Consider the following 18,097-nt stretch of genomic DNA (forward strand, 5'->3'; position numbering starts at 1 on the left):
TTTTAATCTTTCAACAACGGATGCCAGTTTGTTTGTTTTTAAACCAGGTGCCTTGGCTAGTTTTGATTAAAACAGTAAATCAATTACAATTGTACCAGCCATGTTCAACAATAAATCTGTCCTGCCAACCCTCTCATGCATAAAAATATTAGAAAAACCAGGACCGAATCATGGAACATAATTCAGATGTTAATACATATACAACTGCATAATAAATGATAGTATTTTGAGTCTAGCAGTTTCAGCATTTTTAGGACAGAGATATGTATGACTGCCATACCTGAATGCTGGTAGCTTTTTCTTTTCACATGATCTCTAAGAACCTTCATGGGGTGAGTTTGTCCATTAATAAAGGTCCAAAACCAACTCTTCATAAAGAAGTCTAATATTTCCAAAGTGTTATAATTATTGCTCTTACAGCCACCAGAGTGTAAAATAAAGTCTTTATGCAGTGTAGACTTTAAGTCCATTGGAAAAATACCTAAAATTACACATATTGGAGTCTTCTAAGTATTCTCTGTGGTCATATTATTAATTTTTGTGACGCTCTCATCCCCAAAAGCCTCTCCCAAAGAACATGACTACCTCCTGTGGACAAATGTACCAGACTCTTGACATCCCCTCCAACATTTGAAGGTGTTTTGAAGATCTTACTGAAAAAGATATTTTGAGGCAGCACACTTCCTTGTTAAGTGTAGCACACAAGTGGGCAGGCTGTAGGTTCCATCTTTTTTTATGTCCCCCTTCTGTAATTTCCCCCCACCAAACAAAACAATTTCAGGCAGGCATTTCTGCATACATGTGGCCCAAGCACAAAGGCTAAACCAACCATCTGGAATGCCACTGCGCTCTTGGCCCTGCACTCGTTGAGTTTGGTCTCCAGGCTGGCTCTTTGCTGCCACTGTAGAAACAGAACAGCAGTGGTTCCCGAAATTGTTCTTCTCATGGACCACTTGCAAATTGCTGATGGTCTTGAAGGACCACAATTTTTCTTCCTTTTGTGGCAACTGTAATGCATTGTGCTAGATGCTGTATGTTTTTTAATTGCATTTTATTGCTTCTTTTATGTCTTATATTGTGTTTTATTGAGGGGGCCGGAGCTAGCGGCGGCTTAGCCCTATTCCGCTGATTACCGAGGCTCTTTAAGGTCTTAGTGGGCAATGGCTTGTACTGTCTATATCCTTATCCTTATAGACAGTGTTCAAAAGGTGATGTATTTTATTATATTATAGTTTGCATTTCATAGAACTCATATTGTAACACAACAGAAGAAATAAAAAGCAGTAAAAATATAATTGATTAGGCAGGCATCTTCCTCTACTGACTGTCAGGTGTCTTTTGAAGACTTTTTTTTGTGCCAACAGGCCTATCCAGACATTTAAAATAATTTTTGAGTAGCCAGTCATTTTAACAATTGTTTTGTATTCATAGATTCATAGAGTCGGAAGGGGCCTATAACGCCATTGAGTTCAACCCCAGGCTCAATGCAGGAATCCAGCTTAAAGCACACCTGACAGGTGGCTGTTCAGCTGCCTCTTGAATGCCTCCAGCGTTGCAGAGCCTCCTTAGATCACTGGTTCCATTGTCATACTGCTCTAACAGGAGGTTTCCCCTGATTTTCAGCCAAATTATTTTTATGTTGCTGTAATCACCCTGATGTTTTGTGAGCTGGTGGTATATAAAAACATTTATAAATAATTAAAATCAATGTGAATAGTTAATGTGGGCATGCCAGGGACCATTTATTTATTTATTTTATTTAATTTATATACCGCCCTAAGCCAAAAAGGCTCTCTGGGCGGTGTACATAAAAGATAAAACAAGCAAAATATATAAATACAGTAAATATAACAGAATCAAAAGTCAAAACAACAAACAACAACAACCAAGCAACATCAAAATATAACAATAATAAGATACTGTTTAAAATACACGATAAAAACAATTATTAAGATACATTTTAAAATGCCTGGGAGTATAAAAAGGTTTTCACCTTTAGCAGCGTCGGCGCCAGGCGTACCTCATCGGGGAGACTATTCCACAATTTGGGGGCCACCACCAAGAAGGCCCTAGTTCTGGTCACCACCCTCCGAGCTTCTCGATGGGATGGCACTCGGAGGAGGGCCTTAGATGTCGAGCGCAGTGTACGGGTAGGTTCGTATTGGGAGAGGCGTTCCACCAGGTATTGCGGTCCCATGCCGTGTCTGAACGAACCTTGCAGACCACTGGTGGTTGGGAACCTCTGCGGAAGAGTACGTGTTGACCAGCCACGGAGCGCCTGCCTGTAATGTTTTTTTTGTGGCAGTAATATGAACAATGTAGCAAAGCACGTGGTCACTGCTTGGAAGGCTGTATAATGCAAATCTTTCAGTGCATAGATGGGGTTGTAGAGCAGCAGGGAAGGTATGGGGAGAGCAGAGCATGGGTGAAATTCAAATGGAAAAAAGGGTAGATGGAAAGGGGAGCAAAAATAGCCGAGTGGCAAAATAGCAAATAACTGATGTGATGGTTGGTAGACAGAAGCAGAAGAAGAATAAAGGGAAGAGAGAAAAAATAGCTGGTATGCGTATATGTGTGTTTGTGTGTGAGAGAGAAGAGACTGGATGGATGACAGCTGAATGTGTGTTGTGGGTGTTTCATGTAGGGACTAAGGGGTTTGCATATTGAGAGAGAATGGTTGATGAAGGGGAGAAAGGGTGGCCCACCCACTGCCTACTGCCAGTATGTGGCCCTTGATCACTTTGCCCCAAGGGAACGTGGCTCCTAACTTCAAAATGGTTGCCCACATCTGTATTAAAGCACTGCAGGGCTTGTACAGTCCTAAAAAAACCAAGAAAATAATGCCAGCCTGGCTACATTGCTTTTCAGTCACGACAGTTGCTTAAGGGGATAACCATACTCTTTATCACTACTTTAGTTTTAAGGCAACAAAGAAAAAAGGGAAGGCTGCTCCCTTTTACACAGACACAGGCTATCATACTACAGCTATTTGACTGGGACTAGTGAAAACTCTTAACATTAAGAATTAACTGGAGGCGACTTCCCAGGAGGATCCCTCCACCTGTGCAGCCTCTGAGACGGCTCTCGTCTTGGATGAAACTTTTTCAGCTATAAATCCAGTCAGAAAAGGTTTTTTTTGACTGGGGATAATTTCTTCCGGATAAGGAAGAAACGTGAGATCTCCCACACAGCTTTGTTGTGATTGTTGGAGACTGGAATTCGTCAGAATTGTCTGTGAAAGAAGGTCTTCCAGCAGCTCGAACGGAGCGAGGATTTTTAGCTAGCTCAGCTGAACAAGTGATCCGTTTTTTTTTCTCTTTAAAAAAATACGGACTAACAGGCAAGCATTCTCCTGTCTACGATTATCACTTTCTTATCTATACAGCTAAAGAGATTTGTCAAAGGAACAGCAATTAAGATAACCTGGGTGAGTCAAAACTCCTTCTCTTTTACTCACGGAATTAAGGGGGAAGAAAATAAAAATAGCCTATCTTTTTGTTATTGCAAAAAGCTGACATGGAAAATAGCATTATAAAGATTACAACGAATGAGGGGTTTCTGATTGGAAGAGATTTTTGATTTATAAGACTTTTGTGTAACATAAGTCTGGGACTATTTTTTCTGATCTACTTTTTTTTTTTTGACGAATCTGCTCACTCTTTCTGCTACTAGTTATTTGTACGCTGTGAACTAAAGCTGTTTTTGCACTTCTGGGCATTTAAGAGATAAGAGCTGTCTAGAGTGTGACGCCAGTTGGTTTGAAAGATTAACTTCTTTGTAACTGGATAAAGAAATAAACTGCTCTTTGCTTGGGACATTGAAAATTGAAGGGGTTTTGTTAATGACAATTAAGAAGACTATGGATGTACAAGAAGGGACTTTATCTTTAGACATGTTTCAGAAAATAATGAATGGGATTAAGTCAATAAACAAGAACTGAGAAATAATAGTCAAGCGTTGAGAATTGAATTTGAAGAAATGAGATAGGAGCTGAAAGAAATTCAGGATTCTATGAGAAAGGAGAATAAAGATAGATCTGGAAAACCAAAAAAGGATGAAAGAGAAATTAAAGGCAAGGTTCAAACTATGGAGATTGGATTAAATATGGACATGGAAAAAGATTTGGATTTCCTGGCTGTGATGGATCCTGGAGACAAATATTATGGTTTGGAACTCAGCGCTGTCCCTGAAGGAATTAAAGAAAATGGAGATAAAGATATTATCGGTTCAAAAAAATTCCTGGACTGGAAGAATTTGATGGAACTTGAAATGTAGAAAGTTAACAGAATTAATCCCTGTTTTGTGTCAATGGAAAAATCCTCAAGAGATGTGCTAGTGTATCATGTAAAAAAGAGGAACAGAGATGTGGCTTTGCAACAATACTTCAGTGATACGTTCGGAATGGATGGCAAGAAAATATCTGTGATAAGGGAAATTCCTATCAGACGTTTATTATATGACTATGACAGCAAGATTATGGGGTGCGTAAAGATGGAAGATGGAATCAATACGGATAATGGAAGAAGAACGATTTGAAATTACTGGACTTAGTAGACTTGATGAGTTGGATTAATTGACATGTTTATCTAGAAAAAAAATTGATGGACATATATCTCAAGGATTGGAAACTTCTCTTTGACTTTTTGTGGAAGAATAAAATGATATGATGTTACTGAGATTTGAAACCAGTTAAGATAACCGCTGGAGGAGGGTGATTTTATAATCTATTTAGAGTCAGGCTTGTTATATATTATAGATTTATAGCTGAACTAAGACAAATTGGAAGTCAATATTTTTTATGTTTTTTTTCGTTTTTTTATTGTATTAGTTGTTGAATTGTGTTTTGTCTTTTTGTATTGTTTTGGTTTTGGAAACTTGAATAAAAATTAATTGAAAAAAAAAAGAATTAACTGGAGGCTCCATTTCATGCTATAATCCTCTTTCTAGACCCAACGATTCTTTCCAGGGTAGAACAATTTATAGAAGAAATGAAGAGGCAAACAGCAAAGTATATAAACATCAATTACATTTAGTGTAAAACAAAAGACAGCCAAGGCATAAACTCTGTTAAGTTAAGGCAGGCATTTATTTGTTCATCTGAACAGTTATTCAAGACAGAGTTCAGTTATTTTAAAGCTCACAATATTTGCAATTCTATGCATGCAGCTGGGTATGTGTGCAAACCCCTAATGCACAGAGAAAACTAACTTCAACCATTTTACTGTCTGAAAGCAGAGGAAACTCCACTTCTATGTTGGTGTTCTGTGTTTACTCATTCTGAGTACTAAATTGTCATTGCGTGCATGTGTAACGTGATGTGCTCTTTGGCATTTCATTTTGATTAGCTGCTTGAAGTGAGTACGCTTATATCTACGAGGAGGAAAAAAAAGGCTTGTGGCTCCTTAAAAGAATAACAGGTTTAATTGTGGTAGGCCAATCTAATCTTAAAGTGAGGACAAAGGAAATGAGAAAAAGAAAATCCTAGTAAAAGAGGACTACTCTGTTCCCAAGCATAACAGAAAGGAATCTGCAGTGAAAATTGCCACTGCAAACAAGAATGAGATCTTCTCTCATATCTATTTCCAGCCAGATCATAAAACGGTAATTATATGACAAACTCCTCTTAAAAGTAACAAGCCACAATCCCATTTTTACTCAGGATTCCTCCATCCCATCTCTTCTCTTCCCCATCCTCTAAGTGATGAAACTGAAGTAATTCCCTCGAGGCCAGGAAACAGCAGTCTCTATTGTTTTGTTGCAAAAACTGTTCATAAAGTGCGTGATTTGAATACACAAAATGTTCAATGACACACAGGACATGTGCTGGAATTCAATATGGTGTCACACAGATCTTTCCGCTACATGCCGGTGTTCTGACCCATTTGTCACTTTAATGGATAAACTGGATGGATCCACTCATTTTCATCACTACATTTCAGGCAACTTGCAGTGGACAAAAACACATAGCTCACTGGGTTTGTTCAAGGGAGGCCTGCTTCCGACATGGCAAACCCACACCTATGTTGAAGATGGCAGCTCAACATTATAGGGTGCTCCTCCACAGAAAAGAAATTCCTCTTTTTTGTGTGTGTAGAACACTGAAGGAATGTTGGAGTTTTTTGGCAGAGGTGTAATCAGACATATGAGCTCCCACCTGAAGTCTATATACAGCCTAGACACAGATTTATCCACAGCGCAGTCCTACATGTTTACTCAAAATCCCCAAGAAAGCATGCAGAGGCTTACAGTTTCATTTCCTGTGTTTGCAGTCAAAGGTGGAAAGCGTATCTGTGTATATGTGCACTTTGGATTTTCCTTGCAAATTAGCAAACATGATGAAATAAAATACCATACTCTGCTCTAGCAAGTCAAACTTCATACAAAGTTCTGCAATCTTTGAACTCAGATTTTGTTTTCAAGTTTAGAAACATCCACTAAACAGACTTGCAGCGCTATCTTGTGGTACAAAATAATATGCGAGAATGTTCCTTTAAAAGGTAGCTTTGCAAATAATCAGGAGGTGGTTGCCTATTTCCTGCCCGCTCACCCTCCCCAACCCCCCAGTCTATCCACAGTCAAGACCAGCAATTACCACAACAGCGCAAGTCTCCTCTACAACAGCCTTTGGCAACCTGGCTGCGTTGGCTAGGGCTGATGGGAGTTGTAGTCTAAAACATCTGGAACACACCAGGGTTGCTAAGGCTGCTTTACAGGGACTGTGAATGAGTTCTCTTTTACCTTTTAAAGGACTACTACCCATAACAGTGAATGTAAGAGCTCTGCTTTAAAACCCTCTGAAAGCAGGTGTGAGAAAGTCAGCAATCAGACTCTGGGAGGGACAGTTTAGCATGCACCTACTTGCCTCAGATGAGCAGAAACTGGCAGTACTGTCTTCTCACTGCAGAAAGTTTTACTTACTATTACTCACTGCAGTAGGACGTTTCCTTACTGAAGACAGGTAGATCACTCAGGACTTAAGGTAGAACCAATAAAAAAGGTCAGCTGACTATATGAACCATGCATGCTGTATACCTGGGGTTGCAAGGAAAATCATTCCTTTATATCAGCATCAATGAGGTTGGGAGAAATAAGCCTTTTGTTTATGTCACCATTATAGCAATCAAGGTTGGTCATGCAACCACCAGCATATCAGTTGATATGTGAGCATCTTTAACTTTCTATGAAGGAGAATATTAATAAGTAGAAGCACATCAAGATATTCTTAGTTTGCTTTTGACAAGAATACACTGAGTTCAATAGGTCTTTTGTGAAGGGCCTGGTGGTTTAGATCTAAACAAGGGATAATGTTCAGCTCAGAAGAAGGATCTGTAGTATCAACCTTTATTCACAGAAACCAATCTTCCTGTAACTATCATGTTAATGTGTCATGTAATAAGGCCCCTTGCTTCTAGGTCATATCAAGTCTTGCTAGACACTTGTATAAAAATCAATTCTTTAAGAATTCAAACTGCTGGCAGGCAGGTTACCCTGATTGCAAGATAATGGGAAAACCAAAGGCTGAAACTGTAGCTTATGCACCAAAACCCTTTAATGAACCCATATTAAACTCATACAAGAATTAAGTGGATAGTTGCGATCTGAGCAACATTCTGGTTCTGATGATGAGGTTGAGGGGAAAAGACTTAACAGAGCCAAAGAACTAAATGTTACAATACTTATTTCTAGAACAGGTTCAAGGTCTCTAGAAAGCTACTGGGAGGGTAAAAGACTCAGAAATCAAGTCTTTTTGCAAATATGACCAGATTGATTACTGTCAGTATTTTTCTCTAACAAATACATTCTTGGATTACTCTTACTTAGAAAGCAATACAGCCAAAAGTGGGGCATGTAGATTTGCAATTCCCGGAAGAGAACATAAGTAATTTGTGGGGTAGTTATGTACACCAAGTTGTGGAGAACTTTCAAGCCTTCCATGAGCCCAAGAGGAGTCTGCAACATTCCTCCTCCTACAAGCAGAAATTTATGGACTGATTAAGTCACAACAGCAGTTCAACAAGAGTGACTGCAGAAACACTGCATGTAGGATAGGATGTTGGTAACAGAATAGAACCAAAAGTTCAAAGCTGCACTACTGGGTACTGGAAGTAGCTCATCTATAAGTAGCTACTTAAAGACAATCACATCAACTTTTAAGAAGGGGACTATATATCAACATTATCTCCACTGCGTTAGCAGTATTTTTTAGAAAAGGAAGAGGACAGCTTCCTGTTTTGTTTGTGGAAGAGCTTCAGATATGTATTCATAGTAGTATGCATACACTCTGAGCATAGATGCACATCAAGGTGCGCCACACTGGCACTTTTATCAAAAGCGCATCAAGGTTACTGCATTCTGAAACTGCAATTACCAGGCTGTATACCACAGCAAGCTAGACCACGCTAGCTTTGCAGTGGAAGTATAAGAATAACATTCAATGTAATTCGAGTCTTTTTAGTTGCATCCTAAGAAGTGTACAGTTAAGCCTTCGGAGTTTCATTTTTAAACTGTTGTATTTTAAATGGTTTTAACCTGACCTGGGATCTTATGGCAAAGGGCAGATAATGAATCAAAACAACAACAATTCCTGTGACCATGGAGATCTACCAATACCACCATGGAAGGGATATTATCCTTCGATAAAAACTTGCATGATGCATGCATGCATGCACACATAAAGTGTGCACAATAGTGAGGTCATTACTCTGCTCTTGCCAACTTCTTTGACAAAACTACATCTTAGTTTAATTCTTCAGCTTCATCACCTGTAAAGCAGCATCAACTAAGGGTGTGCCAAACACTTCTGAAGAACAATTGTGCAATTTGCATCATCCTAGAAGCATGTGCCCCTCCTTGACTGAAGCAATCAGTTGGCACATACCAAAGTGTTCTGTACATATGGGGCGCGCTTGAGAGTTCTCCTTCCAAATGCAAATCCAAGACAGAATGAGAAACAGATAATCCTGCCAAGGAGATGCTGGGAGAAGGGGGGAAAAAGCCCTGCATATAATTGATGAATATAGAAAATATCCAATGCATGATATTACTCCTCTTGAATAAACAAAAAACACAAACAGACATTTCTGGAGAACATCAACAGAAACACTGAGCTGTTGCTAACGCTTCAGATTTTGCACAGAGTAGGTTGGGTAAGAGTTGGAAAGCAAGACACAATGACTGCAGCCCCATGGTAGGCGTATCCAACATGGTACCCTTCAGAGATTGCTGAACTTCAGCTCCTATCAGCTTCAGATAGTATGGCCAATGGTCAGGGATTATGTCAGTTGTACCCCAGGAGCATCTGGAAGGCCACAGGCTAGCCACCCCTGTCCTAAGGGTTTGGGCCTTTGAGAGCTACAAATAAGCAGCTCAGGACTCAGCCAGAATCCAGAGAATTTACAAACACAACTATATGTCCAATAGCAGGTAAAAACTGTAGTTGAACACAAGCCATCTGTTGCTCTGAGGAACAGCTTCATTGTTTGGTAGAAGGGCTGCCTAGTGAGCTTGTTCTGAGCTGGAATCATCTCCTTGCTTTTTAAAGGTTTGCCTTGCAGCAGTTTCCAAAGCAATTGTTTGACATCAGTTCTTAGGGACAGGTTTTTTTAAAAAATAGAAACACCGAAATGTCTGAAAAGGACTACTGGAAATAATTTTTAGTCAACAACTCTTTTCCAGAGGCCCAGTTAAAAACAAGTTTTAACCAGTGACTGTGTCAGAATTGCTGACACAAAATGCATTGAATTAAATAACATATATCCAAGTGCACCTCTGAGGTTACATCTCTCATTTCTGCATTGGTGTCTTCCTACCTTTCCTTCCTAAATATAGATTTTGCAAGCCATTGAGCTCAGTTCCAAACTGCCTGCTAGAATTGTTACATCTGGCAATACTGTTTGGAAACTAGATTTTTACCAGGATACAGACATTGTTTCAAGAAAATCGAATCCATGATCAGTAAGGATTTGCCCATTTTAACCAACATAAGCCATACTCCAAGCAGTCCCACTGAAATTAATGGACATGTTAACTTAGTTTCACTAATTTAAATGGGTCTACTCTGAGTATAACTTAGCTGGATACAACCTGAAGTATACTGAATCTTTTTCTTAATATGACACCAATATTCAACTGTCCACCTACCCATAAGTATTAAGTACAAAGCCTTACTTAGGGGCTATATGAAATATTAAAAGCCAGATGAGGAAAAAACCCAGTTCCTGTTCTTTGGTTGGTTTTCCAGCGAACAACCACCAGCTGCAAATTTGTATGCCACATTCCTGCCAAACTGTTAGGCTATGTCACAGCAACATACTGAAGGGTGAATTCATAGGAACTGTAGGGCATAACTAACTCTGAGCTGAATTGTGACAACTAACTTCAATACAGTGGTGGCCTAAGCACCTTGGACAGCTCCTTAAAAGTTCCTTAAAATCTGGAGCAGATTCTACTGTCCCACTGACATGGAGGCACCAGCTGTTACTCCTCCAAGAATGAAGAGAGGGGTTGCATTTTCAGGATTTGGAGAAAGAAAACTAGCTTTTGGTCCTTACACATATGCACACACCAACCATGCAATTCCATGTCTGTTTACTGAGGAGTTTCACTTCATGTAGTGGGCTTACTACCAAGTACAGGATTGCAGCCTTAAGAGTCGAGTTTAGAGGGCAGACATGACTAAAGTCTACAAGACTGGAATTCTGGGTTTTAAAAAAATGCAACTCAGCATAGCAGAGGCAGATACCAGATTACTATCAGTTATGAAGTGTTCAAACATACACTAATACACAACAGTAAACATATGCACACAGGATTCATATTAGTAATAACACACAACAGTTAAAGTACCTTATAGTATGACAAGATTTGTAAACCAACTGTGTATGGCCAGTTACATTCAGCTGAGGTGATTCCAATATCAGTTCCTCCTACCAACACATAACTTAATCCTCAAAGAAGAGAGTTTCAGAACAGCACTCAATGGCTTGCTTTGTCAGAACCCTGAAACAAAGAACACAATTCTGCACAAGTCTGTGTTTCGACTGAACTGAACTGTGACTCCATGGTATTCCAGGCCACATCAGCCAACAAGAAGTCATCCATAGCAGTCTGAGTCTCATTGCTAGTAAGGAATAAGCTGCCTAGAGTTTCAAAGCAGCTATCCATGGTTTGTGTTTCAGCACTATTCAGCTGGACTTTGCTCTCTGCCATTTGGTTGGAGACATTTTTTTCAGGGAAATGTACTTCTGTCTGTGTTTCTGTATCGGATGAGTCTGTGCTCATAGAGAAGGTAGACTGTTTCAAGATGTTCCCCAAAGGCAAATAGGGGCTGTCTAAAAAGAAATTTAAATCTGTCTGTGTCTGTGTGTCAAACATCTCCAAGCCTAAGAAATTGGGATTACCTCTGCAACTATAAGACTGGGTGGCATTATCTGAAAATAAATCTGTCTGGGTTTCAATATCTAGTGATTCCAAGACTGGCTCAGAGTTCAAGTTCCCAAGTTCAGTCTCTTCTGTTTGAGTTTGGATATTGGAGGCTGTGAAGAAATCCTCAATGTCAAAATCAATTCCTGCATTCTGCGTAGGGCCAGAAGGCAAGGGTGTGCCAACACTTGAGCTAGTATCAGTCAAAAGACTACGGTTATCCAGTGACTGACCCGCTGTATTATTTGAAAAAATAGTTTCAAGATCATTCAGTAATTCCATTGTCTGGGTCTGATTGTCTGTCATAACTTGCTGTGGGAGAATATTGTTCTGTGTACTGAAGCTGATAATTGGCTCACACTTAGCGTCTGGACTCAAAGATTTGCAGCTTTCTCTTTGTAGCAAATTTTGACCCAGGCCTGCATTCATCAAGCTGGTGCCTGGAAGTGCCACTGGGGTTGAATCACTGAATGATGAACCAACACTATCAAAAATGTCATTGCACATTACAGCCTGGTCCATTTGTACTCTCCGATCAATATCTTTCTGCGACCTATTGGTCTGAGTCTCCCGAGAAATTCCACATGACTGAAAACAAGCCTGGGCATGTGCATCTGTCTGAGCAGCTATGGAAGAGGTCAGCTTTGAACTGGGTAGCAGTGTCTGCGTTTGTACACTAATTGGCAACAAAACTTGAGAACTGAATGTCAGGTCTGTTTGAGAACAAGAGGATACCGATGAATCAGGAGTCCAGGCTGCAGATGTTACAAAGTTTTGTGAAATATACGATAAGTCTGTCTGTACATTTGTTGAACAGATCCCATTCTTGTAACATATGGCTTCTAGATCTTGGATTGTATCATCAGATGCACCTTTATCCAAACTGACCTGCATACCTGTGCTGACTGGCTCAACGCTAGCAGCGTTTTTGGTTTTTGACAGAGGCAAGGTGCTTTTAAATGCAAGTGTTTCAGCCCCCAGTGAGGATATCATAATTCCTACCGGCACAGGCATTAAGTGAACAGTACTCATAACAGAGCCTTTGTCATCAACAGCAACAACAACAGGTTTGACAGAAGAGTCTGGTGCTGATACAAAGATAGGCAAATGAGTAAGCTGCATTAGAGGGAGTTTAACTAAAGCCACTTTTGGCTTGGGCAGAAGCAACTTTGGTGTATTTTTTTGCTGTGTCTGCGTTTGCTTTGTGGTATAGGAACGGCTAGAATCTTGAGAGGAAGCTGCTGGCTTGATCTCAGAAGTCTCCAAGTCTTTAGTGCTAGTACATCTGGTGTGGACCCTGACAGAGGCTTCTTTAACCTTTTCTCCCACCAACTGACTGGATACCAAGGTTTCCGTTTTCCTTTTCTTACTAGGTGGATCCCTGTAAATATTACAAAATCTTTAACAAGGCTCATCTGTAGTGCAGTCTCCCACTTTCCCTCTAATTCTTTCCCGCCCTGTCACTTTTGTCATGTCTATAACAAAATTCCAGTTTTTAAATAATGCGATTGGTTCGTTTTGAATATGTATTTAGAATAATTAAAATGGCAACACATTGAATTAAGGTAATATTATGCAGAAAACTGCTTGCGTTGATTGCTGGGCAAATAAATCAGGCGTTTTGCTACAGTTAAACTCTGGGCTTTAACTGAAATGTAATCCTGCAGCAGTTTTAGCAGCCAACAATGCTGACCTAAAACAAAATTTTGCATTGTAGTACCACACATTCTATAATACTGTTCTATTAACCATAAAATAATAAAGCGCTTCAAAAGCAGCGGTCACATCCAGTAAATGGAAATGCATCCCGAATTGTTAGGTAGGTCAAAAAGAATCAATTTTGCTGGTGGCAGCATGTTTGGTAAAAGATTCTTGATTGTATAATGGCTGGAAAAATCCATGCCTGTTATGTTGTCAACAGAAGATTTTAAGGAAAACTAAAGGAAGAGAAGCTATCATTGGTAGTGATCTTCACACAAAGGTGTTAGAACCCCCCTCCCACTTCCCAAAAATGTAAGGCAAGCATGTGCACACACATGAAGCAGTTAACAAATGAAAAATGTCACCCTTACCTGTGTTCAACAGGAATCACATGCTGTGTCCTATAAATATGAGACAATAGTGCGGTCCTGCTAGCATAGGGGCACCCACAAGTACATTGGAAAGTCTTGCCACAGTCCTCACTATGTCGCTTCAGATCCCATATGGTGCCATAGGAATTGTTACATTTATCACATTTATGCTTCTTTTCTGCATGCATTTTCATAAAGTGCTGAAACACATAAAATGTTAAGACAAATCATAGGGATGTAGGCAGCTGCTTAGAGAGAACATTGGCCCATCTAGCTCAATACCGTCTACACTGACTGGCAGTGGCTCTCTAGGGTTTGCAGACCTGGCTCTTTCCCAGCTCTGCCTGGAGAGGCCGGGGACTGCACCAGGGACATTTTGCATGCAAAGCACGAAGTCTACCATTGAACTATGGCCCTTCCTAAACAGAACAAAGTGAAACCACATTTGAGACACAAGTTCTAGCCCTGTCTATCAAAGGCAGACACTTTCCAGTAATATTTTATCTGCTATCAATGTTTTGCAATTTCTGCTTTCAATTTTCTGTCATTTTCCATGTATTTTTAAACTATCCATTGGAAATGCTTCAAGGGGTTTAAGACTTTTGTTTGAATTCCATAAAATGGTTAGAACACGAGAGTAAGAGTCCACCTGTTTGAGGCTTCCCTCAAACCCGAGAAATTTTGCAACTGACTTTTAACAGAAAATGGAAGGTGCCCACCATCACTGTAACAAGCTTAACTTTCAGAAGATACCAAGAATTAGAGAATGCATGTCTTAGAAGATTCAGACCTCTGTCACCCATTCTCATTCATTCTGCATGAAGCTCATGTTCCCACTAATCTGAGCAGGCCTGTTGTAAACTGTATACGGTTCTGTTCCTCTAATGAAAAGAGTACATGGTATAGAGGGTTAAGTCAAAGCAGCAGCTTAATTAACTGCTCAAAAAATCTAGAGCAAAATTATCCTCCTATTTCTTCTTTTCATTTCCAGCAACTGAAGACACAGCTTTGCTAATCTGGATCAGAGTGACTTAGCACCAGCAATCAACAACTTAACATATTTAGCAAGTGTGTTTTTCTAAGAAAAGAGTGGTATATGGAAGACCCACAGTGATGCTACGTAACTCTCAATTCCATGAGAGAGTTCTTTCCCAATATATTGATGCCATAATCTGTATCCAGTTGACAAAAAAAAAAAAGACATTAAAATGCAGGTTCTCTTATGGATGTAATACTATACATTTACCCAGAAATCTTGTGATTCAGAAAGATACACGAGGCTTTGAAAAAGATGTGCTGTATCCAGAATTCATTTATATTGTTCTATTTATTGAGCAGTGTAGATAAAATACATACCTGTCTTACAAGAGAAAATTGTGAAAACGGCCTTTCTGGTCCTCTAGGACAACCTTCAATAGGACAGCAGTAGTATTTCTGTGGTGTCTTCAAGTCTTTCCTTATTGCAGGATTTATTTTTCCATCCTGAAGTAGAAAGAAATAATTAAATTGAATCAAATGTGTGGGGTTCAGAAGGATCTGGTATACAAATAAAACTTGTATTTATTCAACATGTTGTCTACCTTGGTACTCATACTCAAAGAGACCCTCCGCTGGAAACTTCTGTACGTATTCCAATTATTCTGTATAGAAGAAATGTTCTTGGTAATTTCCATTCCACTTCACTCCAATTTGCTACATGATGTGAATGGGAGCTGATTATTCACTGGCCCAGTTTGCATGATCATATCTTAGCTAAATAAGTAGAAATATGTATGAGCCTTTTATCCGTGTGATCCATCCCCATGCTGCCACTTTCCTCCTTGGCACACTATGATAAGCATGGAAATCTTCAATTAACAATAGATTCCTGGAACATGGTTACCACCAGGATTTTAAAACATAGTTTGAGATTCGGGGGTTACTCCAAACTGGGCAACCACAATTTCCAGGTTCTAATGTAACAGAAATATATGAAGATGTCTGAGGTTAATTACGGTGCACCAAGAAGGGATAAGGGAAGGGGATAGTGTGGGCACAAAGCTTGTTTCACATCTTGGCTTACTGAACCAAGATATGATCATCTGAACAGAGTCACTAAGTGAGTAGAAATGTCCTATAGAAAACATTATGCTAAACTTTTAGACAGAACCCATTTAGAACCAAACATTTCAGAGTAAGGAAATGCAATACTGAATTCAATACAGATTGAAGCCAGGGAGACGTTAACCAGAGCTAATGATACATCAATGACTAGCAATAACAGATCCAAAAATCGGCCCAAAGAACCACTTTTGTTTGATTTAGTACAAAAATGATCGCTCTGGTCTCTCTGTATCTCACTTTGGGCAGGGCTGTGTGCATACTGTACTATGATTCTGTGCAACCACAGAAAAACCCTCTCACACACACAAAAGAATGGACACAAAATTTCCTAGAATCTTAGCTTAAAAAAAATGTTTCTGTCCCCTCATTGCAAAGATGTCCTTGAAAAGTGTGTGGAAATGCCTCCTCAAATCTCAGAAACCAGAAGGGCAGCTCAATAAGATTTCCAGTAGTTTTGAGATGAGGGTTCAGCGCTCTGCATTGCAAAAGAGACTGCAGAAGTATATGGATGTGCTCGATTTATAGAAGCACACAGCTTCCTTGCCACAGAATTTGGACTGCAGAACTTAATGTGCAGTGCTCTTTGTACATCAAGGTCCCTAAGTATTTGTCATTCAAGGCTCTATAAACCAGCTGCGCTAGATGCATTTCCCCTGCAGCTCAAGGATGCTCAGAATGGCTTGACTGTAAGTTTCAGCCCCAGTGCCCTCCTCCATCCTCCTCTCTAGCTTCTTTTTATCTTTCCTTGCAAAAAGGAGTGGGGAATGTGTGGGAGAATGGTCTAGAAATACTAAAACCTGGATTCCAAGGGTTCAGCCCCAAAGAGTGCAGTTGAAGCAGGGAGGAAGCCTCTTTTTGCTTTTCAGGCCCTCCTCACCCCTCAAGCAACTAACAGCAGTGGCAACATATAAATCCCAAGGAATGAAAAAGATTTCCAGTTCTTAGCCACAAACACCTTTAAAACAAAACATGCCAGCATTTATTTAATCTTCTCAGCCTTCCTTCAAGGAGCTCAGGGTTCTTCCCCCCCTTCGCACACTTTCTCCTCATTAACACCCAATGAAGTAGGTTAGGCTGCCGGACAGTGATTGCTCCAAAGCCACCCAGTGAACTCCATGGATGGGTGGCGACTTGAACCTGGCTCACAGACCCAGCAACTAGAATCTTCCAGTTTATTTTTCAGAGTTCAGTCCTTCAAAATACAATGCAAGACTTACTTTAGAATTCACTGACAAGGGGTATACAGATTCACTCATACTCATAATTCTGCAGCGCTGTCAGGTGTCTTACTGACAACTGTAATATTAGCACTAATATCTGGTATAGCGTTTGTTAATTAAGACTGATCAGATCCTAAAATGGTCAACAGGCCATTATGCCACCCTGAGAGATGGGGAGGAAATGCCATACAAAGCAGGAGCTGTTAGCAATTTCATCAACCTATTTCTTTGAAATCTTCATTAAACCAGTAATTACCAAACAACATGTTAAGTATCTGGGTGCAAGATGGCCTAGACAGTTTCAGAACCACTCATTGTGATCTAATTAGCTGCAGCTTAACCACCAGAGGTGGTAAGCACTTTGTGAAGTACTTTACAGGCATCTGGATGAATCAGCCAGCCACTTTCCAAATAAACAAGTTTCAATGCAATAAAAGGAAGATTAATAATAACAGGGTTGAGAGAGCCACCTATCAATAAATGTTAGCCAGAACAATAATGATAGCAATAATGCGTTGAGATAGCTATCCATCAATAAATGATAGACCCATTATTATTATTATTGATGGGGTCTACCATTTATTGATGGGTGGCTATTGCAACTCTTTTTGTTACTACTAACAAACAGATAGCCACTCATCAATAAATGTTAGACCCATCAGCAACAACAGAGAGCCACCCATCAATAATCACTACCTGGGAACCTTAATAAACAAAGCCATGCTGAAAAGGGGGGCTCAGGTAAAATGACTCCCTGGGGGCTGAGTCACTGGAGGGGGAGAGACAAGGCAGGGCGTCCTTTACCTGCTGCACGCCGTGGGCCTTGCTGAGGTGCATGCTCAGAGCCGGCGGGTTGGGCAGCACCTTGCCGCAGCCGGGCACCGTGCATAGGATGTTGCTCCTGACGGCCCGCGAGAGCTCCGTCACGGAGGGCCTCACCAGCTCCCAAGGGCTGGCCGGGGGCTCGCGGAGGCCGCGCGGCGTCGAGCGCGGGGGCCGCCCGAGCCCCACGCCCAGGCCAGGGCGGCGAGTGTGCGGCGGCGGCTCTCGTGACACGGCTGCTGCGGTTGCCGCCATGTTGCTCCCGGCCGTTCCCAAACCGACCGGCGGAGCACTTCCGGTAGCAGGAGGGGAAGCCGCGGCGCAGCAAGGGAAGCCTGATGGGCAAGTCATACATATTGACGCCAGGCATTTTTCCATGTTCATAACGAGGGCACGTGACGAGAAAAGGGCGCCGCAGACCCCGCCCTCCCCTCCGAGGAACTGCGGGACTGGCTGCAG

General features: G+C 40.7%; 1 protein-coding gene across 2 annotated transcripts; it reads right to left on the minus strand.

The window, feature by feature from the left end:
* Nucleotides 1–7,251: 7,251 nt before the first annotated feature.
* ATMIN (ATM interactor) lies at nt 7,252–18,027 on the minus strand. 2 transcript variants are annotated; one of them, XM_061594554.1, is made up of 5 exons: nt 17,621–18,027; nt 15,074–15,133; nt 14,850–14,975; nt 13,494–13,693; nt 7,252–12,802 (listed from the first exon to the last, which is right to left on the minus strand). In XM_061594554.1, the coding sequence occupies exons 1-5, from the start codon at nt 18,020–18,022 to the stop codon at nt 10,975–10,977; spliced, it is 2,616 nt and encodes an 871-aa protein (XP_061450538.1). In that variant the 5' UTR covers nt 18,023–18,027; the 3' UTR covers nt 7,252–10,974. The 2 variants fall into 2 exon arrangements, with proteins under 2 accessions (XP_061450538.1, XP_061450539.1); XM_061594555.1 differs by lacking the exon at nt 15,074–15,133.
* Nucleotides 18,028–18,097: the final 70 nt, after the last annotated feature.

Source organism: Rhineura floridana, chromosome 13 (assembly GCF_030035675.1).
Source record: "Rhineura floridana isolate rRhiFlo1 chromosome 13, rRhiFlo1.hap2, whole genome shotgun sequence".
Classification (NCBI taxonomy): Eukaryota; Metazoa; Chordata; class Lepidosauria; order Squamata; family Rhineuridae; genus Rhineura; species Rhineura floridana.

Coding starts and splice junctions, on each gene's coding strand:
- ATMIN (XM_061594554.1), bottom strand. CDS start 18,022: ATGAACATGGAAAAATGCCTGGCGTCAATATGTATGACTTGCCCATCA. Junction 15,134..17,620: donor AGGCCCACGGCGTGCAGCAG/GTAAAGGACGCC, acceptor TCTTCTATACAG/AATAATTGGAATACGTACAG. Junction 13,694..14,849: donor AATTTTCTCTTGTAAGACAG/GTATGTATTTTA, acceptor TATGTGTTTCAG/CACTTTATGAAAATGCATGC.